This window comes from Scyliorhinus canicula, chromosome 1 (assembly GCF_902713615.1).
Source record: "Scyliorhinus canicula chromosome 1, sScyCan1.1, whole genome shotgun sequence".
In the NCBI taxonomy this organism is placed as follows: Eukaryota; Metazoa; Chordata; class Chondrichthyes; order Carcharhiniformes; family Scyliorhinidae; genus Scyliorhinus; species Scyliorhinus canicula.
In genome coordinates this window covers 43,547,371-43,573,425 of record NC_052146.1, presented here as the reverse complement: position 1 = coordinate 43,573,425, position 26,055 = coordinate 43,547,371, and the positions used below count along the sequence as shown (strand labels likewise).

The 26,055-nt window shown below is 43.2% G+C and overlaps 1 protein-coding gene across 2 annotated transcripts in view; it reads right to left on the bottom strand.

Annotated features, from left to right (window-relative positions):
• The window catches only part of kntc1 (kinetochore associated 1), a 223,963-nt gene that overhangs the window by 166,785 nt on the left and 31,123 nt on the right, over positions 1-26,055 (bottom strand). For both annotated transcript variants that reach the window (XM_038790065.1, XM_038790073.1), the window contains exons 7-16: positions 25,394-25,428; positions 25,193-25,300; positions 23,565-23,655; positions 20,287-20,339; positions 20,074-20,186; positions 7,935-7,989; positions 7,616-7,714; positions 6,771-6,814; positions 6,524-6,589; positions 751-826 (exon numbers count right to left, since the gene is read on the bottom strand). In XM_038790065.1, coding sequence (XP_038645993.1) covers positions 751-826; positions 6,524-6,589; positions 6,771-6,814; positions 7,616-7,714; positions 7,935-7,989; positions 20,074-20,186; positions 20,287-20,339; positions 23,565-23,655; positions 25,193-25,300; positions 25,394-25,428 — 740 coding nt within the window. The remainder of the gene's footprint in view (positions 1-750; positions 827-6,523; positions 6,590-6,770; positions 6,815-7,615; positions 7,715-7,934; positions 7,990-20,073; positions 20,187-20,286; positions 20,340-23,564; positions 23,656-25,192; positions 25,301-25,393; positions 25,429-26,055) is intronic.

The window sequence follows — 26,055 nt, the reverse complement described above, 5'->3', positions numbered from 1 at the left end:
TACATTAACACCCTAGTTGATGTGGGTTTGCCCACCAAATGACAAGAACCAAAATTTGTGAACCAAATAAAATACATCAAAATCAACCAGTTGGAAAGACGGACTCAGCAAGAAAAAAATCCAAAAGGAAGGAAATTTTGAATTTAACTAGCATTCTAACAAGATAAAAATAGTTCTCCATTACAAGATTAGTCTAAGCAAGCCAGCTGACGCCATTTGTCTTCAGGATAACCAGGTCTACTTGCAGGCTAACAAGCAAACCTCAAAAACAACCACAACCAAAAAGATTTAAAAATTGATTTATCTCTATGTAGAAACAGGAGCAGAAAGGCTTCTTCCAACTCCATATTCAGGTAATGCGACTGCTTCCATGCGCCCCAACCAATTTCCTCTTTAACATTGAGTTTATGTCCTGTTTTGGATGGTTCATGGCCCCAGGAAATTTTTTATGCGCAGCCATGCAAATGTGATATCCATCACCGAACAAGGCTTGCATGGCACCTTTTGGGCTGCTGCATGGCTGCACACCTGTGTAGCTTAGAAGCAACATTGTCCCCAATATTTTGCAATTACTGCTGCTACCTCAGCCACTCCAAATGTCTATCTTCTCATGTGGCTTTATCTTCCCTTAGTATTCACTCACTTGAGTCACTGTGACGACAGGGATCCAAATTTCTTGCATGTTTAATGCATAGCAATAATTGGGTGCTTTTAATTGTGATTACATTGCATTCTTGCAGATCAACTTACCTCAACATCCAAAGCAAATTGAATGGCAAATCTCTCCGCTTCCTCAAATTTATGCTTATAAAGCAGGCGACTCAGTCTAGAAAGAGATCATAAAATATAAAACTACAGCCAATCATAGTTTAATTAACAAAACAAAGCAAATAAAAGCTGGAAACACAGAATGGATCAGTCAAGATGTGGGACGTTCGCTGACAGACTGCACAATGCTCTGTACCATTTGCGACTCCTCAGATACGGATTTGATTGGATTTATTATTGTCACATGCATTAGTATATAGTGAAAAGTATTGTTTCTTGCATGCTATACAAACAATGCATACCATACATAGGAAAGGAAGGAGAGGCTGCAGAATATAATGTTACAGTTACAGCAAGGTGCAGAGAAAAGATCAACTTAATACGAGGTAGGTCCATTCAAAAGTCTGATAGCAGTAGGGAAGAAGCTGTTCTTGAGTCGGTTGGTACGTGACCTCAAACTTTGGTATCTTTTTCCTGACGGAAGAAGGTGGAAGAGAGTATATCCGGGATGCGTGGAGTCCTAAATTATCCTGGCTGCCTTTTTGAGGCAACGGGAATTGTAGACAGAGTCAATGGATGGGAAGCTGGTTTGCGTGATGGATTGGGCTACATTCACAACCTTTTGTAGTTTCCTGCAGTCTTGGGCAGAGCAGGATACTGAAACAGTGTGTGTCAAAATACAGCAAGCTTGGACCATATTCAGGCTTGGGCTGACAAGTGGCATTCAACATTTGTGCCACACAAGTGCCAGTCAATGGCCATCTCCTACAAGAGAGGATAACCATCACACCTTGACATGCAATCACATTACCAACACTGAATCCCCCACTATCAACATCCTGTGGGTTACAATTGATCAGAAACTGAACTGGGCTAGCCATATAAATACTGTGGCTACCAGAGCAGGTCAAAGGCTAAGGATCCTACACCGAGTAACTCATCTCCTGACTCCCCAAAGTCTGTCCACCATCTGCAAGGCACAAGTCAGGAGTGTAATGCAATATTCCAGGGGCTGGTTTTGCACAGTGGGCCAAACAGCTGGCTTGTAATGCAGAACGAGGTCTGCAGCGCGGGTTCAATTCCCGTTCCGGCCTCCCCGAACAGGTGCCGGAATATGGCAACTAGGAGCTTTTCACAGTAACTTCACTGAAGCCTACTTGTGACAATAAGCGATTATTATTATTATATTCGCCATTTGCCTGGATGAGTGCAGCCCCAAGCTCAACACCATCCAGAGGACAAAGCAGCCCGCTTGGTTGTTACCCCTTCGACAAACATTCAATCTCTCCAACACCGACAACCAGAGGCAACAGTGTATAGATTCTACAAGATGCATTGCAGGATCTCACCAAGGTTCCTCAGGCAGCATTTTCCAAACGCACGATCACTAACATCTAGAAGGACCAGAGCAGCAGATGCCTGGGAACACCAGCGCCTGCGAGTTCCCCTCCAAATTACATACCTCCCTGACTTAGAAATAAAATCGGCATTCCTTCATTGCCACTGTAATAATCTTGGAATGCTCTTCCTAACAGCACTGTGGGTGTACCTATATCAGAGACTTCAGTGGTTCAAGAAGGCAATTCCTGAAGGGCAATTAGGGAAGGGTAATAAGTGCTGGCAGAGTCAGCAACACTCATCCCATAAATGAATCGTAAAAGAAAAAGGTCTGGGATAAAAACATATCATCCAAAATTTCAAGACTATACCAATGAGAACTGGGGGAAAAACAGAAGAGTAAAACAAATGATAAAAGATGAGGGACTAGATTAAAAAAAACAATCAAAAACACAATTTGGAACTCAATGCAATGCCTGTCGGATGATGCGATAGAATTTCTGGCAACCCATCAAAAATATGAGAAACTGAAGGGAAATAGGGTGGATTATTAGTTAAATCAGTGCACGGGTGAGAAAATGGGACAGAGCAATACAGAAAGCTCGAGGAAATTGGGTTTAAATTAAAAATGTACCGTGGGACCGCCAACTCCATAAGTAGTCAAACAAGTGAACAGGACTAGTGCAATGCTATGCAGAAACACAAAGTTCCAATGCATCTACCATCCAAAATGCCAACAAACCCTTCCCCTGACAACAACAGGACCATCCTATTCATCAGCAGCCTGGAAGAAGACAAGACAGGTTCTGCTCTCAAATGTTTGTATGGAGGAGAAGCATCATAGGTTGATACCCCAATCGATCTCCCTGTGGGACTCGCGGAATAAGAGCCAGCCCGTGAGCGGCTGGAGGCCCATCAGCTGGAGCTCGTGAAAATCACTCAGACAAGCTGGCCCGGACTTAGGCCGGCAGCATCGTTAGTCCCAATTGAGACCTTTGGACTATAAGCCGCATTGCGCTCTTTACTTTTGTGATTGAATTAAACTGCTTTTGAATATACCTTCTCGGACCCCGTGAGCTTTTATACTGGCAATGGGGAAAACAACGGCTGCGATTCTCGACATCCTGACCACACCAGAATTCCCCAGCACAAGAACGAAGTCAGCGAGACTTTAAAAACGCCACTTTTTGGAAGGCTAGAGGCCTAGAGGCAGGATTAGAAGGCTGGGCCCAGTATACTGAACGGATCCGGTATTTCCTCCAGGCAAACAATATTGTTGGAGACGACCGGCAAAAGGTACTCCCAACTGCCTGCAGGAAATCAAGAGTCTCACCTACCTGGCGGTCACGGACTAGAGAACCTGCAGTGAACTCAGGGAACTTGTCACGGACTATTACGAGCTGTTGGTAATAATGCAGATATCACTTCAATACGGCCAGGCGAACCTCTGGGGAATTGGTTATGGAGTTTCTGACGCGCCTTCGTAAGTTAGTTTGAGCATTGTGACTTCAGCTCATGCCTCCCTGAGATGTTGAGAGATCATTTGGTGTGTGGCATAAACATTACAGCAATCCAAAGGAACCCGTTAGTGGAATTGGCCTTGTATCAAAAAAAGGGCCACTGAACTGTTGCTCTCCCTCAAGAACATAGAAAAGGGAGTTCAGGAGCCCCAAGGATCCATGGCCTACAACGTACACACCGTTCGCCAGCCCCCATTCTGACATTGCACAAATCCCCATGTGAATCCCAAGGGACCCTATGTTGGCAAAACTGTGCCATGTCACCCTACATGGCAGACTACAAGGGAAAGTCCCAGAGTAGCTGCAGGCCCATGCGACAAAACAGCAGAGAGCTCAGCATGAAGGATGGCATCATCCTGTGAGGAACCAGTGTGGTTATTCGACAGCCAGTTCAGCAAAGCATCTTGCAGGACTCACATAGGGGGCAACTGGGGATTTCTGAGATGAAGATGCTCGCTGGGAGGCAAGTGGGGTGGCCAGGCTTCGACAGTAACATCAACGAGCAAATGGTGCAACAATGTGAGGCTTGCCAGGAGAACCAGAAGCTCTCATCAGCCTCACTCACATTGTGAGTGGCTGGGATTTCCCATGGGTGCCTTTGCACATCGACTTCTTGGGGTCAACGTTTCTGCTCCTGAACACATGCCCATCCAAAGTGGATGGACATGCACTGGACGCCTTCCACCATTTCACAATCACCGTAGAGAAGTTGCACCAGTCCTTCAGCACCTATGGAATTCCAGAGATGCTTATCACAGACAAAGGTACCCCATTTACCAGTGAGGAATTTCGAGGATTTACACGCACTAATGGGGTGAAACACATCCGAACCACCACATATTACCCATCTTCAAATGGTCTGGAGCAGTGTTTTTCAAAACTTTTTTGCCAGAAACCCATTTTTACCAACGGGTGATCGTTTGACCGAACTCCATGAACTGGCCAACCTTTGCGACCCACCATTTTCACTTACTTCTAATGTGACAGGTGAGTCTGCTTGCTCCTCACAATCACACTTGCTTCGTTATTTAATGTTACATTTCTGATAATGACTTCAGCTGATGATTTAAGATCTCACTGCATCCGTAGAAAAAAATTAAGAGGTTTGTCCTCTACTCGCCATGTTTAGCCTTCAAATATCTTTGAAGTTTTGAGGGTTTTAAATTTTCAGTTGCAGTGCTTCCCTGCATTTAACACACATGAACTTTGAATCCTGCTTTGCAGTGGCACAATTTACAAACCCACACCTCAAGTAATCTTCTTTATGCTGCTTTGTTCCTGTTTTCAGCTTCTTCTTCATGGGTTGTTCACCAGAGACCCTGGAGTTCATACCAGTATTGCTGGCAGCTGCAAAATGGAGGAATCTCTCTCGTGCCCAGATCACGTGATGTCAACGTATAGGTCGTGTGACCTCCTCTCAGCCGCCACTTCCATAGGGAGGATTTGGTCGTTTGCTAAAAAACACTGGCCCTGGACAGCGCACAGATGTCAGAAGGAGATGATCCACCTTTCTCAGCTCCGGGCCTGCACACTGCTTGATCTCACACGCATGCGCGGGATGGCCGGCAATCCCTAAGTTTGACACTCCTGAACATTGGCAGGAAAGTGGAATTGAATCAGGACCTCCAGAAGAGAGATCATAATCATCGTATGCATGAGTGAAGGATTACACCTGGTGACGCAGTCCATGCTCACAATTTCAGTGGATTCCAGGGACCATAGTCAAGGCACGTGGACCACCCTCAAAGGCAGGGAGCCCTCTGTCTGCCATCCTTAAACAAAGGTGCACTTCCCACCAGGGACCTGCGCCCAGTCCATGGATGACTCAGTATCTGATATGGACACAGAATCCTCAGTGATTTCTGAGGACAGTATGGTGAGAGATGGACAGCCAAGAAGGCCCCCTCGACGTTTGGCGTGAAAAGGTGCTCCCTGATACAATCTCTTCACCTCCTTCTCCCTCCCCCCCCCTCCACAAAATGGGGACACCCCAATTGATTTCCCCGTGGAGTTTGTGGATACAAGCTCCCCCACTAGTGAGTGGACATTCATCAGCTGGGTGCTCGTGAAAATTGCCCATTAAAGCCGGCCCAGACGATAGTCCTGATCGGTGTCTTTGGACTATAAGCTGAAATGAAGCATTTTGAATTTACCTTTTATGGCCTCCTGAGCTTTTATAGTTGGAATGGAACAAATATGGACCAGAGCATTACAGAGGGAATGAACACTTCAAAAAGCAGAGAGGAGTGTGGAAGAGCTGTCAAATGCTGAAGCTGTTGTGAACTGTGGAGAGTTGGGCTGCCAGTAAAATTGAAACAGGGGATGAGAGTGATAAAGACAAGAGTCATTTTCACCTGTGCCTGGTGCAGAAGGTACACGCACAGTATACACGCACACAGTATATTTACAAGTGAGAATGAAAAATGTGATGGAAGAGATTGGAGCCCTTCTAAAAGTGTACGGTGCAAAGACTTTAGATAGTTGTTGTGGTCACTCAGGTTGGAATAAATACCTTTGAAAAAAAACAAAACAGAGAGAGAGAGAAGGGAATTGAAAACAGAAAGGATAGAGAGCCCAAGAAAGGAAGATCTTTTAAATTGTCGCTCTTTCTCCCCTGGAAGCAAAAGGATAGAGAAGACTTACAGATGAATAGTGTAAAAGTGAGGGATGAGTGAAAATTGGAAGTATCATAAACAAAAAAATTCTTCATAGCAAAATGGTGATCATCTGCAGCATCAAATTAGTCACCACTAATGGAAGAAGCCATTAAAAAGGTCTGTTTAGACCTGGAATTAAAGTTCAGTGCAGTTGGATTAGTATATAGATTTCATAGAATTTACAGTGCAGAAGTGATTTCCCACAGCATTAAGTGTTATCATGTAGAGTTTACTCTTTACCTGTTTTCTGGTAATGCTTCTGTTAGGCAGCGCATGGCTATTGTAGAAATGACCCCATCAAATGAACTGTAAGTTACGAAAATACAGAATAACTACATGGAAAAATTGGATTTGTTCTGTAAATGCATTTTTCTTAAAAATGGTATTGAATCTACTAAAAATTGCAACGCAACTACATTTGGTCAATTTATAATTATAAACACAATATGAAAGACTTTTAATGCTTTTACTGGTAAATTTGTAATACCTTTTCTGATTTTCAGAAACGCCTTCCAAAATATAGATTGTGTCCTATATCAGAAACAGTGCAAGTGAGTTATCAAAACTATAATGAAACTGATTTTATTTCTGAAAATGCATTTCAACACCAACATAATCATGGAATGGCAAAATAGAGATCTGAATCCCACACCGCTAAACCTTGGATCTCAGCTCTATCACCTAAAGAGAGGAATGGCAGGGAGGCAAATGAAGGAACAAACTGAGTTTCTGCCCACAACAATTTAGCCAACATGAATTAATTCCAATATGAATCTGTAATCTTGCAGCTGTATGAATGGGGTGTCATTACTAAACAAATCATCACAAAAAACTAAACAGCATTGCAAGATTACTTTGCAAAATGTTTAAAAGTGTAACAAATCAATTTGCAAAAACTATGCTAATTATTCTTTGATTGGCAACACCACGATATATAAAATAAAATCTTCACCCATCTGAACAATCATTTAAAAAAAAAAAATTTAGAGTACAATTATTTTTTTTCAATTAAGGGTAAATCTAGCGTGGCCAATGCATATCTTTGGGTTGTGGGAGTTAGACCCACGCAGACACGGGGTGACCCAGGGCCGGGATCAAACAAGGGTCCTCGGTGCCTTGAGGCAGCAGTGCTAACCACTGTGCCGCCGTGCCACCTTTTGAATAAGCTCACCTTTATTCTTTCTCATGTTATTATTAATGAGGAATTTTAATCATTTAGCAGTAAGGAAATTACTTTAATGCCTCAAAAGGCAAAGTATGGATATATGATTTACATCAAACAATTAACAGAAATTTCCACATCACCCGGAATAATTTCTGATCGTCTCCTACCTGACCAACATCAGTTTGAACCAGAGCTGCAATATCTGCCACTTCCAAAGAGTATAGTAACTTCATTGTGGGAAATGAATACACCAAGAGATTTCTCATCTACAAATAATCAAAGATAGTCATACTCATACATGGTAGCCAAGTGAAGGTAAATGCTTCTATTAAACCTCAAGTTTACTGTACCACAACTTGCCAAACATAAACACAAACATTTCTTCCGAATACATTTCCACAATTTAAACCTAGTACATTTAGGGTTCTGCGCAATAGAAACAAAAATTTCTTAGAAGCAGTTAACAAATTGAAGCAAAAAGCTTACCAGTTTGTTTACCGGAATTGTCAGAGCTATAAGTTTACAGTTTGCATTCTCTTGCCTAAGAGGAAACAAAATAAATAATTATATTCAATGGCTTTTTGAAGTACAATAACTTGCATTCACTGGAACCATCTTTAAAACAGAAGAAATGAAATCAACACAGCGTGCTTGGCCAAAGGGGTGGGTTTTAAGAAGAGAGCAAAGTGGAGCAGTGGCGGTCAAAGCAGCACATTAATTTAAGTATTCCACCATTTATACTATTATTTTTGAATAGGTACAGGTGCATGGCAATTTAAGAACGGCTGACTTGAGCTCAGCCTGCATAGGAACTTCAGGGTTTCTGCGATACACAGTTTAAAGAAGTGAAAAGGAATGAAATCTAGAGTTTGGAGCCGAGGTTGCTGAAGGTACATCTGCTCATGGTGTTTTGAGGAAATTGAGATGTCACAATGATGGGAATTGTGGCCACGTGACAGCGACCTGTCATTTTACCAGTTAACCAAACATAGTTACAATACCAGTTGATGTTATAACTGGACAGGAAGATCCCAGAATGGAACCCTCGCTCAAAGACTAACTTTTATTTTGTTTTAATAAAACGTGAAGGAACAAAGAGTCACAGGACCAGTTTTTAAACAAAACAAAACATTCAAATCATGGAATTTTTGTTTAAACTTCATTTTTACAGGATGCTTTCCTAGTTAGACCAGCATTTCGTGTCCATCCATAGTTGCTCTTAACGTGATGGTGAGCTGCCTTCTAGAGCCACTGCAGTCCATGTGGTACAAGTGTACCCACTGTGCTGTCATTGAGGGAATTCCAGGATTTTGACCCAGCAACAGTGAAGGAACAGTGATAAATTTCCAGATCAGGATGGCAAGTGGCTTGGAAGGGAATTTCCAAGTGGTGGTGTTCCATATATCTGCAGCCTGTCCTTCTAGATGTTAATGGTCGTGGGTTTGAAAGGTGCTGCATAAGGAGGCTCGAGGTCATGCAGTGCATCTTGTAGCTGGTACACACTGCTGCAACTGTGCGTCTGCGATGGAGTGAGTGAATATTTGTTTGTGGAACGGGTGCAAATCAAGTGAGGTGCTTTTGTCCTGGATGAGTCTCTAGAGTGTTGTTGGAGCTGCACTGATCCAGACAACTGGGGAGTAGTCCATTTGGCTTTGGGGAGTCAGGAGGAGAGTTACTCACTGCAGGATTCCTAGCCTCTGATATGCTCTTGTAGCCACAGTATTTATAGGTCTAATCCAGTTCAGTTTCTGGTCAATGGTAGCACCCGGAATGTTGATAGTGGGGAATTCAGTGTTGGTAATGCCATTGAATGTCATGGGCGATGGTTTAATTCTCTCTTAGAAGTGTGGCGCAAATGTTACTTGCCACTTGTCAGCCCAAGAATGGAGTTTTCGACCAAATGGTTTCCACCAAATGTTGATATGTGGAGTATTTCCAATACAACATCTTTAGCCGGTTTTGCTGTGCTCATTTACTGACAATAATGAGGCTGACAATAATGGTTTCAGCGCTGAATAACAATGCTGCTCTTTTCATTGTTGCAAGTGTTCGTAGCAGACAGAGCTGAACAAACAATACAATGCACTAATGGTAACAGCTTCCATTTCTATAGCATTCTATAGGCTGGTTTAGCTCACTGGGCTAAATCAGTGGCTTTTCAAGCAGACCAAGCAGGCCAGCAGCACGATTCAATTCCCGTACCAGCCTCCCCGGACAGGCGCTGGAATGTGGCTACTAGGGGCTTTTCACAGTAACTTCATTGAAGCCTACTCGTGACAATAAGCGATTTTCATTTCATATTGTCCAGTCTTGCTGCATTTGTACATGGACTGCTTCAGTGTCTGAGTCGCAACTGGTGCCGAACGTTAAGAGAACATCCCCATTTTTGACCTTATGATGGAAGGGAGAACATTGGTGAAGCAGCTGAAGATGGTTGGGCCTTGGACACTACCCTGAGGAACTCCTGCAGTGATGTTCAGGGACCGAGATGACTGATCTCCAACAACCACAACCAGCTTCTTTGTTTTATCTAGAGGGGATGGCTGGGAAGGCAGTAAAATGTTCCCCCTGCAGAATGTTTGAGGTGAGGGACACCGTCAGTGTCCCTGCTGATTTCATCTGTGGGAAGTGCACCCATCTCCAGCTCCTCAGAAACCGTGTTAGGGAACTGGAGCTGGATGAACTTCGGATGATTCGGGAGGCAGAGGTGGTCATAGATAGAAGCTTCAGGGATGTAGTTACTCCGAAGAATAAAGATAGATGGGTGATGGTGAGAGGGGCTGGGAGGAAGCAGTCAGCACAAACCTGTGGTTGTTCCCCTTCGTAACAAGTATACCACTTTGGATATTGTTCTGGGGGGTGGGGGGCACGACTTACCAGGGGTAAGCCATGGGGTACAGGTCTCTGGCACAGAGTCTGGCCCTGTTGCTCAGAAGGGAAGGGGGGGGGGGGGGGAAAGAGTAGAGCATGAGTCATTGGAGACTCCATAGTTGGGGGGATAGATAGGAGATTCTGTGGTAACGAGAGAGACCCGCGGTTGGTGTGTTGCCTCCCAGGTGCCATGGTCCACAATGTCTCGGATCGTGCTTTCGGGATGCTTAAGAGGGAGCAGCCCCAAGTCATGGTCCACATAGGCACCAACGACATAGGTAGGAAAAAGGATAGGGATGTAAGGCAGGAATTCAGGGAGCTAGGGTGGAAACTTAGATCCAGGACAAACAGAGTTATTATCTCTGGGTTCTTACCCATGCCACGTGCTAGCGAGACGAGGAATAGGGGGAGAGCAGTTGAACACATGGCTACAGGAATGGTGCAGGAGGGTTTCAGACTCCTGGATAATTGGGGCTCATTCTGGGGTAGGTGGGACCTCGACAAACGGGATGGTCTACACCTGGACCACAGGGGTATCAATATCCGGGGGGGGGGGGGGGATTTGCTAATGCTCTTCAGGAGGGTTTAAACGAGTTCAGCAGGGGATTGGGAACCTGAATTGTAGCTCCAGTATACAGGAAGTTGAGAGTAGTGAGGTCATAGAGTACGGTTTTAAAGTTGCAGGAGTGTACCGCGGCAGGCAGGAAGGTGGTTTAAAGTGGGTCTACTTCAATGCCAGGAGCATCCGGAATAAGGTGGGTGAACTTGCGGCATGGGTTGGTACCTGGGACTCCGATGTTGTGGCCATTTCGGAGACATGGATAGAGCAGGGACAGGAATGGTTGTTGCAGGTGCCGGGGTTTAGATATTTCAATAAGCTCAGGGAAGGTGGTAAAAGAGGGGGAGGGGTGGCATTGTTAGTCAAGGACAGTATTACGGTGGCAGAAAGGACGTTTGATGAGGACTCGTCTACTGAGGTAGTATGGGCTGAGGTTAGAAACAGGAAAGGGGAGGTCATCCTGTTAGGGGTTTTCTATACGCCTCCGAAAAGTTCCAGAGATGTAGAGGAAAGGATTGCAAAGATGATTCTGAATCGGAGCGAAAGTAACAGGGTAGTTGTTATGGGGGACTTTAACTAGAACGTTTCCAGTCAATATTTGGAATTAGAGTACTTTAGATGGGTCTGTTTTTGTCCAATGTGTCCAGGAGGGTTTCCTGACACAGTATGTAGATAGGCCAACGAGAGGAGAGGCCATATTGGATTTGGTACTGGGTAATAAACCAGGACAGGTGTAAGATTTGGAGGTAGGTGAGCACTTTGGTGATAGTGACCACAATTCGATTACGTTTACTTTAGTGATGGAAAGGGATAGGTATATACCGCAGGGCAAGAGTTATATCTGGGGGAAAGGCAACTATGATGCGATGAGGCAAGACTTAGGATGCATCACATGGGGAGGGAAACTGCAGGGGATGGGTACAATTGAAATGTGGAGCTTGTTCAAGGAACAGCTACTGCGTGTCCTTGATAAGTATGTACCTGTCAGGCAGGGAGGAAGTGTTCGAGTGAGGGAACCGTGGTTTACTAAAGTAGTTGAAACACTTGTCAAGAGGAAGAAGGAGGCTTATGTAAAGATGAGACAAGGAGGTTCAGTTAGGGCGCTCTAGAGTTACAAGTTAGCTAGGAAGAACCTAAAGAGAGAACTAAGAGGAACCAGGAGGGGACAGGAGAAGTCTTTGGCAGGTAGGATCAAGGATAACCCTAAAACTTTCTATAGATATGTCAGGAATAAAAGAATGACGAGGGTAAGAGTAGGGCCAGTCAAGGACAGTAGTGGGACGTTGTGCGTGGAGTCCGAGGAGATAGGAGAGGTGCTAAATGATTATTTTTTATCAGTATTCACACAGGAAAAAGACAATGTTGTCGAGGAGAATACTGAGATACCGGTTACTAGACTAGAACGGCTTGAGGTTCATAAGGAGGAGGTGTTAGCGATTCTGGAAAGTGTGAAAATAGATAAGTCCCCTGGGCCTGATGGGATTTATCCTAGGATTCTCTGGAAAGCTAGGGAGGAGATTGCTGAGCCTTTGGCTTTGATCTTTATGTCATCATTGTCTACAGGAATAGTGCCAGATGACTGGAGGATAGCAAATGTTGTCCCCTTGTTCAAGAAGGGGAGTAGAGACAACCCCGGTAACTATAGACCAGTGAGCCTTACTTCTGTTGTGGGCAAAGTCTTGGAAAGGTTTATAAGAGATAGGATGTATAATCATCTGGAAAGGAACAATTTGATTAGAGATAGTCAACATGGTTTTGTGAAGGGTAGATCGTGCCTCACAAACCTTATTGAGTTCTTTGAGAAGGTGACCAAACAGGTGGAAGAGGGTAAAGCAGTTGATGTGGTGTTTATGGATTTCAGTAAAGCGCTTGATAAGGTTCCCCACGGTAGGCTATTACAGAAAATACGGAGGCTTGGGATTCAGGGTGATTTAGCAGTTTGGATCAGAGATTGGCTAGCTGGAAGAAGACAAAGGGTGGTGATTGATGGGAAATGTTCAGCCTGGAGTCCAGTTACTAGTGGTGTACCACAAGGATCTGTTTTGGGGCCACTGCTATTTGTCATTTTTATAAATGACCTGGAGGAGGGCGTAGAAGGATGGCTGAGTAAATTTGCAGACGACACTAAAGTCGGTGGAGTTCTGGACAGTGCGGAAGGATGTTGCAAGTTACAGAGGGACATAGATAAGCTGCAGAGGTGGGCTGAGAGGTGGCAAATGGAGTTTAATGCAGAAAGGTGTGAGCTGATTCATTTTGGAAGGAATAACTGGAAGACAGAGTACTGGGCTAATGGTAAGATTCTTGGTAGTGTGGATGAGCAGTGAGATCTCGGTGTCCATGGACATAGATCCCTGAAAGTTGCCACCCAGGTTGATAGGGTTGTTAAGAAGGCGTACGGTGTGTTAGCTTTTATTGGCAGAGGGATTGAGTTTCGGAGCCATGAGGTCATGTTGCAGCTGTACCAAACTCTGGTGTGGCCGCATTGGAGTATTGCGTACAGTTCTGGTCGACGCATTATAGGAAGGATGTGGAAGCATCGGAAAGGGTGCAGATGAGATTTACCAGGATGTTGCCTGGTATGGAGGGAATATCTTATGAGGGAAGGCTGAGGGACTTGAGGCTGTTTCCTTTAGAGAAAAGAAGGTTAAGAGGTGACTTAATTGAGGCATACAAGATGATCAGAGGATTAGATAGGGTGGACATCAAGAGCCTTTTCCTCGGATGGTGATGTCCAGCACGAGGGGACATAGCTTTAAATTGAGGGGAGATAGATATAGGACAGATGTCAGAGGTAAGTTCTTTACTCAGAGACGAGTAAGGGCGTGGAATGCCCTGCCTGCAACAGTAGTGGACTCGCCAACACTAAGGGCATTCAAATGGTCATTGGATAACTATATGGATGATAAGGGAATAGTGTAGATGGGCTTTAGAGTGGTTTCACAGGTCGCCGCAACATCGAGGGCCGAAGGGCCTGTACTGCGCTGTTATGTTCTTTTATGCTAGTTATGACTCCAACCAGTAGAGCTTTCCCCCTAATTCCTATTGACTCCAGTTTTGCTAGGCTTTGATGCCATATTCTATTAAATGCTGCCTTGAAGTAATGGCCAGTCACTCTCCCCTCACCTTGGGGTTGAGCTTCTTTGTCCATGTTTGAACCAAGGCTGTAATGAGGTCAGGAGCTGTGTGACCCAGGCGGAACCGAAACTGAGCATCAGTGAAAAGGTTATTGCTAAGCAAATGCTATTCGTTAGCGCCGTTGGTGACCCCGTCTATGACTTTACTGAGATTGAGAGTAGACAGACAGAGCAGTAACTGGCCAGGTTGGACTGTCCTGCTTTTTGTGTAAAGGACACACCTGGGCAATTTTCCATATTGCCGGATAGATTCCAGGAGTTGCAGCTGCACTGGGACAGCTTGGCAAGAAGTTCTGGAGCACAAGTCTTCAGTACTTTGTCGGGATATTGTCAGGACCCATAGCCTTTGCAGTAACCAGTGCCTTCAGACGTTTTTGAGATCGCGTGGGGTGAATCGAATTATCTGAAGACTGGCATCTGTGATGCTGGGACCTCTGGAGGAGATAGAGATGGATCATCCACTTGGCACTTTTGGTTGAAGATTGTTGTGAATGCTTAGCCTCGTCTTTTGCACAGATGTGCTGGGCTCCTCCATCATGGAGGATGGGGATATTTGTGGAGCCTCTTCCTCCAGTGAGTTGTTAAATTGTCCATCATCATTCACAACTGGATGTGGCAGGACTGCAGAGCTCAGATCTGATCCATTGGTTGTGGGGTCGCTTAGCTCAGTCTGTCACTTGCTTGCTTATGTTGTTTGGCACGCTAGTCCGATGTTGTTGCTTCACCAGGTTGACATTTTTCGTTACGCCTGATGCTGCTCCTGGCATGCACACCTGCACTCTTCATTGAACCAGTGTTGATCCCTTGGCTTGGTGGTAATTGCAGGATATACCGGACCTTGATGTTACAGATTGTGGCTAAGTACAATTCTGCTGCTGCTGCTGATGGCCGACAGCGCCTCACGGATACTCAGTCTCGAGTTACTAGATCTGTTCTGAATCTATCACATTTAGCACGGTGATAGTGCTACACGACACAATGAAGGGTATCATCAATGTGAAGACAGGACTTTTGTCTCCACAAGGATTGTGCAGTGGTCACTCCTGCCGAAAAAGTCATGGACAGATGCAGCGGCAGACAGGTTGGCGAGGATGAGGTCAACTAGGTTTCCCCTTCTTGTTGGTTCCCTCACCACGTGTCGCAGATCCAGTCTAGCAGTTTTATGATTCGGCCAGTTCAGTCAGTAGTGCTGCTACCAAGCCACTCTTGGTGATGGACATTGAAGTCCCTCATCCAGAGTACATTCTGTGCCCTTGCCACTCTTACTGCTTCCTCCAAGTGGTGTTCAACATGTAGTATGAAATCATCAGCTGATTGTGGATGGTATGTGGTAATCAGCAGGAGGTCACCCTGCCCACGTTTGACCTGAAGTCATAAGACTCTGAGGTCCAGAGTCAATGTTGAGGACTCCCAGGGCAACGCCATCTCGGCTGTATACCACTGTATTGGCAGCTCTGCTGGTGGGACAAGACATACCCAAAGGTAATGATTGTTGTGTCTGGGACATTATCTGAAATATATGATTCCGTGAGTATGTCTATGTCAGTCTGTTGCTTGACTCGCTGTGAGACAGCTCTCCCAATTTTGGCACTTGCCCTCAGACGTTAATAAGGACTTTACAGGGTCGACAGGGCTGTGTTTGCCTTTGTCGGTTTCGGTGCCCAGGTCAGTCCGGTTTCTTTCCTTTTTATTAACTTTGTAGTGATTTGGGGCAGCATGGTGGCACAAGTGGTTAGCACTGCTGCCTCACGGCACCGAGGTCCCAGGTTCGATCCCGGCTCTGGGTCACTGCCCATGTGGAGTTTGCACATTCTCTCCATGTTTGCATGGGTTTCGCCCCCACAACCCAAAACGATGTGCAGGCTAGGTGGATTGGCCACACTAAATAGCCCCTTAATTGTAAAAAATGAATTGGATACTCAATTTATTTTTTTTAAACTTTGTAGTGATTTGATACAACTCAAGTCGCTTGTTAGGCCATTTCAGAGGGCATTTAAGAGTCAACCACATTGCTGTGGATCTGGAGTCACGTGTCAGCCAGACCAGGTAAGGATGCCAGATTTCCTTCCCTTTTTTAAACAACTTTCTTTTTTTTTTAATTTAGAGTACCCAATTATTTTTTCCAATTAAGGGGCAATTTAGAGTGGCCAATCCACCTACCCTGCACATCTTTGGGTTGTGGGGGTGAAACCCACGCAAACACGGGGGAGAATGTGCCAACTCCACACAGACAGTGACCCAGGACCGGGATTCGAACCCGGGTCCTCAGCGCCGTAGGCAGCAATGCTAACCACTGTGCCACCGTGCTGCCCTCAGATTTCCTTCCCTGAAGGACATTACTGAACCAGCTGGGTATTTTTTCCCCCACAACAATTGACAATGGTTTTCATTGGACTTGGGGCAGCACGGTGGCACTGCTGTCTCACGGCGCCGAGGTCCCAGGTTCAATCCCAGCTCTGGGTCTCTGTCCGTGTGAGCACATTCTCCCCGTGTTTGCATGGGTTTCGCCCCCACAATCCAAAGATGTGCAGATAAGTGGATTGGCCACTCTAAATTTCCCCTAAGTCGTAAAAAAAAAGGAATTGGGTACTCGAAAGTTATATTTAAAAAATGATATTCATTGGACTTTAATTCAGATATTTATTGGATTCAATTTCCACCACCTACCAAGGTGGGATTTGAACCCGGGTCCCAAGAGTATTACCCTGGGTCTCTGGATCACCAGTCCAGTGACAATACCACGATGCCACGTGTCCCCCTTAGCTGAACAACTACACAGATTTAAAAGGTTAACAAGAATTACAGGGCAGCACGTGGCACAGTGGTGATCAATGCTGCTTACACCGCTGAGGACCTGGGTTCGAATCCCGGCCCTGGGTCACTGTCCGTGTGGAGTTTGTACATTCTCCTCATGTCTGCGTGGAATTCACCCCCACAACCCAAAGATGTGGCGGTTAGGTGGATTGGTCATGCTGAATTGCCCCTTATTGGAAAAAAAATAATTGGCTAATCTAAAAAATTTTCAAAAACATGGATTACAAAGTACATTTTAAACTACAATAGTCCATTTACACAAAACATCGCTTTTAAGCACAAAAGATGGCTGCGGTAAGACACACTCCTCTCTGAGCCCAATTAAATGTCTGAGGTTTTCTCCTCAGAATTCCCTCAGAGGATTGTCACATGAGATTCCAAACTCCACTCCCAAAAAGTACACTTTAAATCTTCTCTGGTAATAATACTGCTTTCCCCTTTTTGAGAGTTAACATTTCATGTCTTCTTTGGTCAAAATCTGTTTTAGCTGCTTCAGGAATGTTAAGGTGCTTATGTTCACTCAAAATCTTGTACTTGCTCGATTTGTTCCTTGAACTTTGTGATCTTGTTATTTCTCCCAGTCACATTTCAAACAAGTTATTTTCAATTCTGTTTGACCATGTCAATTACTGAAACTCTGAAGATTCATAGTTTGTTCGAATCCTTCAACATTTTTCATACAAGTTCTGACCTATCTCATTCCAGTTCTCAGTAGAATTTGAATGGTCTTTAGGAAACTGTTCACTTGCGTTTCTACCAACCGCTACATCTTGTATAGTATCAGAGAAGCATTTCTAAATCAGAGTCTCTGGTCATTGGCTCAAAGATCACTTTGTACTTTCAGCACTTCTGGTTGACAATTCATAGTTTCCAATTCTGCAGGGACTTCAGTTGTTTTCTTCTTGTCCATTATGGCCTTCGACACATCAGTAATATTACTTGGATCAGCTCTTTGCTCAACCTAATCACTATTCAACAATGAGTTTTCCATCACTGGAGCAGCTTTCGAATTGCACGCTCCATACCACCAACCATCTTCTTCATTCATCCATTTTGCTTTAAAGTTCAGAAATCTCATTATTGTTAGTTTTGCTTTTTAATTCTGCATTCAACCAATTATTTTGATTTACCAGAACCTCCTTTTCTTGTTAAAGACATTTTCCACAAATACTTTGGATGCTTGACATTCACCAAAACAATTGCCAAGTTTGCTTTTTCAAGTTTATCCTTACAATTCAAGTCCTGTCAAATGTTCCAATTTCCCCCCCCCCCCCACCCCCACAGTAGTCACCATGATCAACTGCCTGTTGCAATACACAGTGGTCATCACATTAGTCTCCACACACCGAATCATTACCTAGGATGAAAACTATTCCTCCAATAGGTTATTTAGGAATATTTCCCACTGTAGCAATTCAATTTATCCCTTCCATATACAATTTGCTTCTTAAAACTTCCTTGAATACAAATTGCATCAACTATCACTGACTGATTTGATCCTGTACCTCAAAAATTTTTAATTTGTTTACTTATTTGGTTAAACTTATAAGGGAAAAACTACTCGCCTTTAAACAAAACATCTAGAATCTCCAATAACCTGACTTCCTTCACCAGTACTCAAATAATTCTGTGAACTATCTTGAGGTCTATCCCCATTGCTCATTGATTCTGAAGGATCACATTTCAACTGTACCACTGCTACTTTTTAAATAGTCATTTCCTTTCCTTATCATTATTACTATTGCAACTGGTCTTGCATTTAATTTCTAACAATATGCCCTAATGTGTCTCACTATGTCACTCTGGAAAACACACAAGCCTCCGAATATCACTTCCACCCTCAGCACTTGCCTTTTTGATCAGAGGTGAAATTTCCTCACCATTCCCAACTGTTCTATTTCTTTCTTCACTATGTGTTTTAATTTCTCCTTCCCACTTTCTATCCTTCTCGGATATAAACGGATAATGGAAAAAAAGGTTTTGTTCAATGGACCAGCTCGTAATCATCAGCTATCTCTGCTACCTGTCGAGCAGTTTCAATGTTTTTTTCTTCAAGATGCATCCCAATAACCGAAAGAAGTGAAAGCTTAAATTCTTCCAAAAGAACCATCTCCAGAAGGGCTTCATATGTTTTCTCTATCTTTAATGCCATATCCAACAGTCCAAACTACTTTGCTTCACCCTGTCGAATGCTATACGAGTTCGTCCAAGCTGTTTTCTTGCATTTCAAAATTTCTGCCTGTACTCCTCAGGAATCAACTCAGACACACGAAGGATAGCTTTCTTTACTGCATCATAATCTAGATAACTTCTCTTACAAAGCCCCAGTTGCTAAGCAACCACTGCTGGTTTATTTATCCTTCACGCCCAAGCCCTCCCCAAGCACAATAAATACACAATTGGAATTGAAACCAACCCCCACCCCTGGGAATCTAACTTTAGGTCTTATCCTTCCAGGCACAGAAACATTAAATTAAACCAACTTGAAACTATACTTTATTTCTAATGTTTACCAATACAAATCCCTTAAAACTACTTTTGTTTGCCTAACACTAATCTCTTTTGCTTTGGAAACCTCAAGAAAACCTGTCAGACCTGTTTCTTTGCAATGAGTACATAAAAGGATACACGCAGACACAAAATTCCTTAATCCTCCTAAATTCACAAAAGAAAACCGGTTATTACTGCCAGACCTGGGGTGGTAAACTAGGGGAGTCAAAATTTACCCTCATCACGTGGTTGCAACAGAATGCCCAACAAGGCACACCCATAGAACAGAGAATAAATGTATTCTAGATGCAGATACAAACATACCCTAGCAAATTTACTATGGTTGCACACAGCGAGTGAGAGGATATTCTGTTTTATATCACTAAAGATCTTGCCAAGAAAGAAAAAGATGTTATGAAGTAGACAGAAAGTGTGATGCCCACAAAAAATGCACCCAATATGCATGACTCAATTGCAATGTCAGTCTATACCATCTGTTGTTTGAATGTCTAACAGTTGGAGGTCTATAACCTGAAATTATATTGATCCAATCCCGATATTGTTGAAAATATATATTTTTTAAAAATCAGATTTTCTTCTTTATTCTTCCCTACCTTTTCTGGCAATAACTGAATGCAAAACCATTTTCCACGGCAAATCAACAACTGAAGCAAACATCAAAATTGATACTTCCAAGGGATAAACTAAAATAATAAGGAAAGGCTGTTTTATTATAGTAGTTTAATATTTCCCTTACTTGTTAATGGCATTAGAATCCCCCTCTGCAGTCAGCAAGAAATCTTGGATGTGAACTGTGGGCCAGGACCAGATCATAACAAAAGCATAGGCATCCCACATACTGAGGAAATTCTGAATCAAAGTTTAAAAAGGTTAGAATTTTTAACGCGGGAAGAAAAACAATATTGATTAAAACATTCTGTCCAAATACAGGACATTGACCGAAACTTACAGTGTCGTCCAAAACAAATATTGTACTCCCAACAATTTGACACTTCTTCACACCTAAAATTTAAAGAACAGTACCCGTTACATATTTAGATTTTTCAAACTAGATTTTCCAAGTCAACAGAACATCATAAACTAACTTATGAAAGATGATTTCATTCCTCCTCAGTTAACTGAAATGTTGGACAAAATTAGGTTTGGTCATCTGAATTTTGTCAAATGGTTGAACAATCCACTTCCTTCAATTTCAGAATTGTTTAATTTCAATCATAATTTGTTTTTAAAACATGAAATCTTCAGTTTTTGTTCGGCTTCCGAACTAAAATTGGAGTAAAATAAAAACAACTGAGGATCATCAAAAATAGTCTGCAGATCAACATTAAGACGCCTCACATTTTCATGAGGCAATGACCATCAATCAGAAAGGATATAGTAAGAAGTCTTACAACACCAGGTTAAAGTCCAACAGGTTTGTTGGAATCACGAGCTTTCGGAGCGTAGCTCCTTCACTCACCTGTTGAAGGAGCTACGCTCTAAAAGCTCGTGATTCCAAACAGTGTTGTACGACTTCCTACTGTGCCCACCCCAGTCCAACATCGGCATCGCCACATGAGAAAGGATATAAAAATGGGATAGTTAAAAAAGTTCATACTATTGCGACAGTAATTGTTCTGATACATTTGGAGCAAGGAAACACCTACAGGCCCCACAAGAGGGGCTGGTTTAGCACAGTGGAATAAACAGCTGGCTTGGAATGCAGAACAAGGCAGCAGCGTGGGTTCACTTCCCAAATCAGTCTCCCTGAACAGGTGCCGGAATGTGGCAACGAAGGGCTTTTCACAGTAACTTCATTGAAGCCTACTTGTGACAATAAGCGATTATTATTATTATTATTTATTAATTTTACCTCTAACTTATGCTCTGCCTAATCTGGCAGCAACACATAATTGGGAATGTTTAAATTTGCAGATTATACAAAATAGTCTGGAAAGTAGTATGTTCAGATAAAATGGAAAAATTCAAAGTGTTGGAGAGATATTAGCTGCAGTCATACTGGCATCTTGCAGATTGTGCACACGGTTGGGGAAGTGGTGAGTTACTCGCCACAGAACTTCAAACCACTGACCTGCTGTTGTTGTCACAGTATTTATGTGGCTGGTTTAGTTCAGTTTCTGGGAACCAGTAACCTCCCCAGATGTGGTTAGTGGGAGATTCAATGACAGTTTGACATTAAATGTCATGGGGTTAGGCTCTATTGCTTGTTTAGGTTGGTCATTACCTGGCACTTGAGGTGCAAATGTTACTTGCCACTTATTAATCTAAGCATGGATGTTGTCCAAATTTTGCTTCAGTAGCTAAGGGGCTGTGAATGAAATCAGGAAATAATGGAGGTAGCTGTGAAGAAGAATTGATAAGAGTATATTCGGGACAGTTTCCGACAACAATATTTTTCATAGAATTTACAGTACAGAAGGAGGCCATTCGGCCCATCGAGTCTGCACCGGCTCCTGGAAAGAGCACCCTACCCAAGGTTAACATCTCCACCCTATCCCCATAACCCAGTAACCCCACCCAACACTAAGGGCAATTTTGGACACTAAGGGCAATTTATCATGGCCAATCCACCTAACCTGCACATCTTTGGACTGTGGGAGGAAACCGGAGCCCCCGGAGGAAACCCACGCACACACGGGGAGGATGTGCAGACTCCACACAGACAGTGACCCAAGCCGGAATCGAACTTGGACCCTGGAGCTGTGAAGCGATTGTGCTATCCACAATGCTACCGTGCTGCCCGTTTCTTTGTAATTACCATTTTTTTTAAATATGTGATGGGTCCAACCAAAGATCAGGCTATTTTGGATCTGGTAATGTGTAATGAGGTAAGTTTAATAAACAATCTCAGAGTAAAAGTCCCCCAAGAAAACAGTGGCCATTACATGGTAGAATTTTGCATTCAGTTGGAGAGCGAGAAACTTGCGTCAGAAACAACTGTGCTAAACTTTTTTTTAAAATGGTAATTACAAAGAAACGCGGGTAGAGTTGGCTGGAGTGGACTGGGAAACAAGTTTAGCAGAAAAGACGGTTATCAGCAATAACAACATTCATGAAAACAGTTCACGTGGCGGCACAGTGGCACATTGAACCCGGATTCGGTCTTGACCCTGCTTCATTGTCCATGTGTAGATTGCACATTCGCCCTGTGACTGCACGAGTCTCACAACCCAAAGATGTGCAGGGTAGGTGGATTGACCACGCTAAATTGCCCCTTCATTGTAAAAAAAAAAATTGGGTTCTCCGATGTCGGGCGCAATAACCCTCACGAGACCCACAGGGACACCCCAATTGATCTTCCCGTGGAACTTGTGAAATACGAGCTTTCCCCACTAGTGGGCAGAGGCCCATCAGCTGGATCTCGTGAAAATCGAACTATAAAAGCCGGTCCAGACTAGGATCCGCTAAAACAGTAGTCGCTTTTGGCGCCTTGGAGTTGTAAGCCGTGTTGTGGCCATTACTTTTGTTGTTGAATTACAACTCTTTGGAGGATACCCTCTATAAAAGTTCTGGAGGCCCGAGAAGATAAATCCAGTGTCAAGAAGAGACTTTGTCTCCACTAGGAACGGTGCAGTGGTTATTACTACCGATGCACCTGCGACAGAGTGGTGAGGATGAGAAAATTAAGTTTTCCCCACTTGTTGGTTTCCTCACCACCTGCTGCAGACCCAGTCTGGTAGCTACGTACTTTATGACTCAGCCAGCACGGTCTTTTACAAAATGTATCAATTACAATTGATTGCTACCTATAGGAATCAATGATGCTCCACTTAAACCTTCAAAAAGGAAGTTGAATTAATTCTCAACTACAGCAGGTTAGGCAATTTGTGTAACAAAGCGAGAAATGATCAGAACAGATCTTGAGAAATTAGCGTAACGACAGGTAATGCTCTGTGCACTAATTGAGCTTGTCCAATTCTTTAGTTATGTCCTTGATGTCGACAGTGTGCCAAAGATGTGACAATAAAGATTATTAAGAAACACAGTTATAGCAATAAGTATTTGTGGAATGATGATTCGGGTTGGTTTAGCACAGGGCTAAAGAACTGGCTTTGAAAGCAGACCAAGGCAGGCCAGCAGCATGGTTCAATTCCCGTACCAGCCTCCCCGAACAGGCACCGGAATGTGGTGACTAGGGGCTTTTCACAGTAACTTAATTTGAAGACTACTTGTGACAATAAGCCATTTTCATTTCGTTTCATTTCAGTGTTCAAATTTCACATTTACCTTTCAATATGGATGAATCAAACACATTGCTGACTTCTATGTCCTTGATGGTATTCATATTCCATGTTGATAATATATAGTCACCTGTGCCCTGCGATACAATAAAATAGGAGCAAAAATAATTTCTCTCTTGCACATATTCATTAAGGCAGTAAAAACAATAATAGGTCAGAAAGGTGTGCCCTGATAATATAAAAAATGCAGTTTGAGATTACAATATCCCTTCATGCAGAATTTTACACATTACATACATCTATTTCTATTATATATGTTACACCCAAATAGATTGCCAATATCCTCTCTGCAGCACATTGTGAATACAAGCAGAACAAGAGGAGTTCCATGTTACAGAATTTAAGAGGAAAGATTAAATAATAGAATCCCTGCAGTGCAGGAGGCCATTTGGCCCATCGAGTCTGCACTTGCCCTTCAAAAGCCCACCCCACCTAGGCCCCAATTCTCATAACCACAGCCAACCTCTGGACATGGTGGGGCAATTTAGCATGGCCAATCTACCTGCCCTGCACATCTTTGGACTGTGGGAGGAAACCAGGGCATCCGGAGGAAACACATGCAGGCACGGGGAGAAAGTGCAAATTCCATAGTCATCTGAGGTTGAACCCGGGTCTCTGGCACTGTGAGACAGCAGTGTTAACCACTGTGCCACCGTGCTCCCAAAAAGGAAACACCAAATACATTCACTCTTTGACTGAAGGTGCTCACTTTGATTGGCATAGGGCTCCATAGTTGAAGGTGCCCTCTGGTACCTGGTTCAGGTGCTGTGTTTTGCATTGCAAAAAATGTTGCCAATGCCTTTATTTAAATAAATATACAGAAAACAAAAAAGCCTGTTGTACAATAAACCACCGCATTTTCAAACAAGCATTTGAATTATGCCCAAGTTCTTATATTATTAAAGTTAAAATCAGTTTGCAAACCCAAATGCAGGCAAATGGAGATGTTTTTCCAAGACTGCCTAACACAAACTTTCTCCAGAAATTCTCTTGTTTCTGATTTTATTATGTATGCTTGCGTTTGGCATAAATCCCTCAATCATGTAAGCAAGCGAACCTTTGCAAAACAAAATGGCTGAATTTCTGTGGCAGTTCGAATCGTCCGCTTTAAATGATGCAGACAGGATGGAGAGACAGTGTAAACAGTGCAGATCCTCCAACATCATTACACTGCAGGATTGGGAGAACCCCTACCAAAATTCAACTGCACAGTGATTTTAAACTGGATTAGAATAGGAATTCAGAATTGCACAAGCAACTTAAATTGCCCTCAAATTTACTTCAGGAACTGATGAACTGTTATATCATGAATTGCTGACTTACATCATTTCTCCATAAAGAGAACTTAAACAGTGGTCTTAAAGGGGATAAGTCAGATCAATAAAGATTCTGTTAAACTTCACAATTGTGCTTTAGACACCAGATTACCTGCAAGCACTACTGTACCCTACTAAGTACAGTTAACCTCTCCCCAGATAAACAGAACATATGCCATTCTGGGTACTTTCATTGATAGTAGCTTGATTGCAGGTCTCGGCTTCATTCGCAATACTAGATTTGCAAACAATAACTAATGTCAAGTAACTTGCAAAACTAATGGGGGGGGAAACTTACCCCAATAAGCAGTTTAACATTTTTCGAACAGTCAATCACTGCATGGTTACAGCCATCTGTGTGCTTATCCTCAGTCTGAATATATTTGATCTTAATCTGTTCTTTTAGCTAACAGGAAAAAGAAAAGAAAATTGAATCACAATGTGTTTTTCTGCAGTATAAAGACATAGCATTGTGACATGAAAAGTGTTGGGATCTTACTGCTTTTGTTGTGTCAAAGTCCGTCATCTCAATTGCTGTAACAAAGAAAAGAAAAATCAGAACACTAGAAATGATAAATCAAATGAAACAAAACTTTCAAATCAGTAATAGAAAAATGAGTCAAGTCATTATGATGAACAGTGAGTGATTAAGAAGTATAGATTGAAGGCATATAGTAGCATTGGGCAAGCCAAGATCTGGTGGCATGGAGATAGATGTCATGCATTAAGAATAACTTGAAAGAGGTTCCAGGAGGTCAAGAATAGTGGCAAGAGAGTTCCTGATATTGGGGAGAGTTAAGGGGTGGCATGGTGGCGCAGTGGTTAGCATTGCTGCCTCATGGCGTTGAGGACCCGGGTTCGATCCCGACCCTAATCCATGTGGAGTTTGCAAATTCTCCCCGTGTCTGCATGGATCTCACCCCGACAACCCAAAAAGTTGTGCACGGTAGGTGGATTGGCCACAGTAAAATTGCCCCTTAATTGGAAAAAATTAAGAAAAAACGTTGGGGAAAGATATGTTTGTTAGGTGAATTGGACATTCTGAATTCTCCCTCGGTGTACCCGAACAGGCACTAGGTGTGGAGAGTGTGGTGACTAGGAGATTTTCACAGTAACTTCACTGCAATGTTAATGTAAGCCTACTTGTGACAGTAAAAAGAT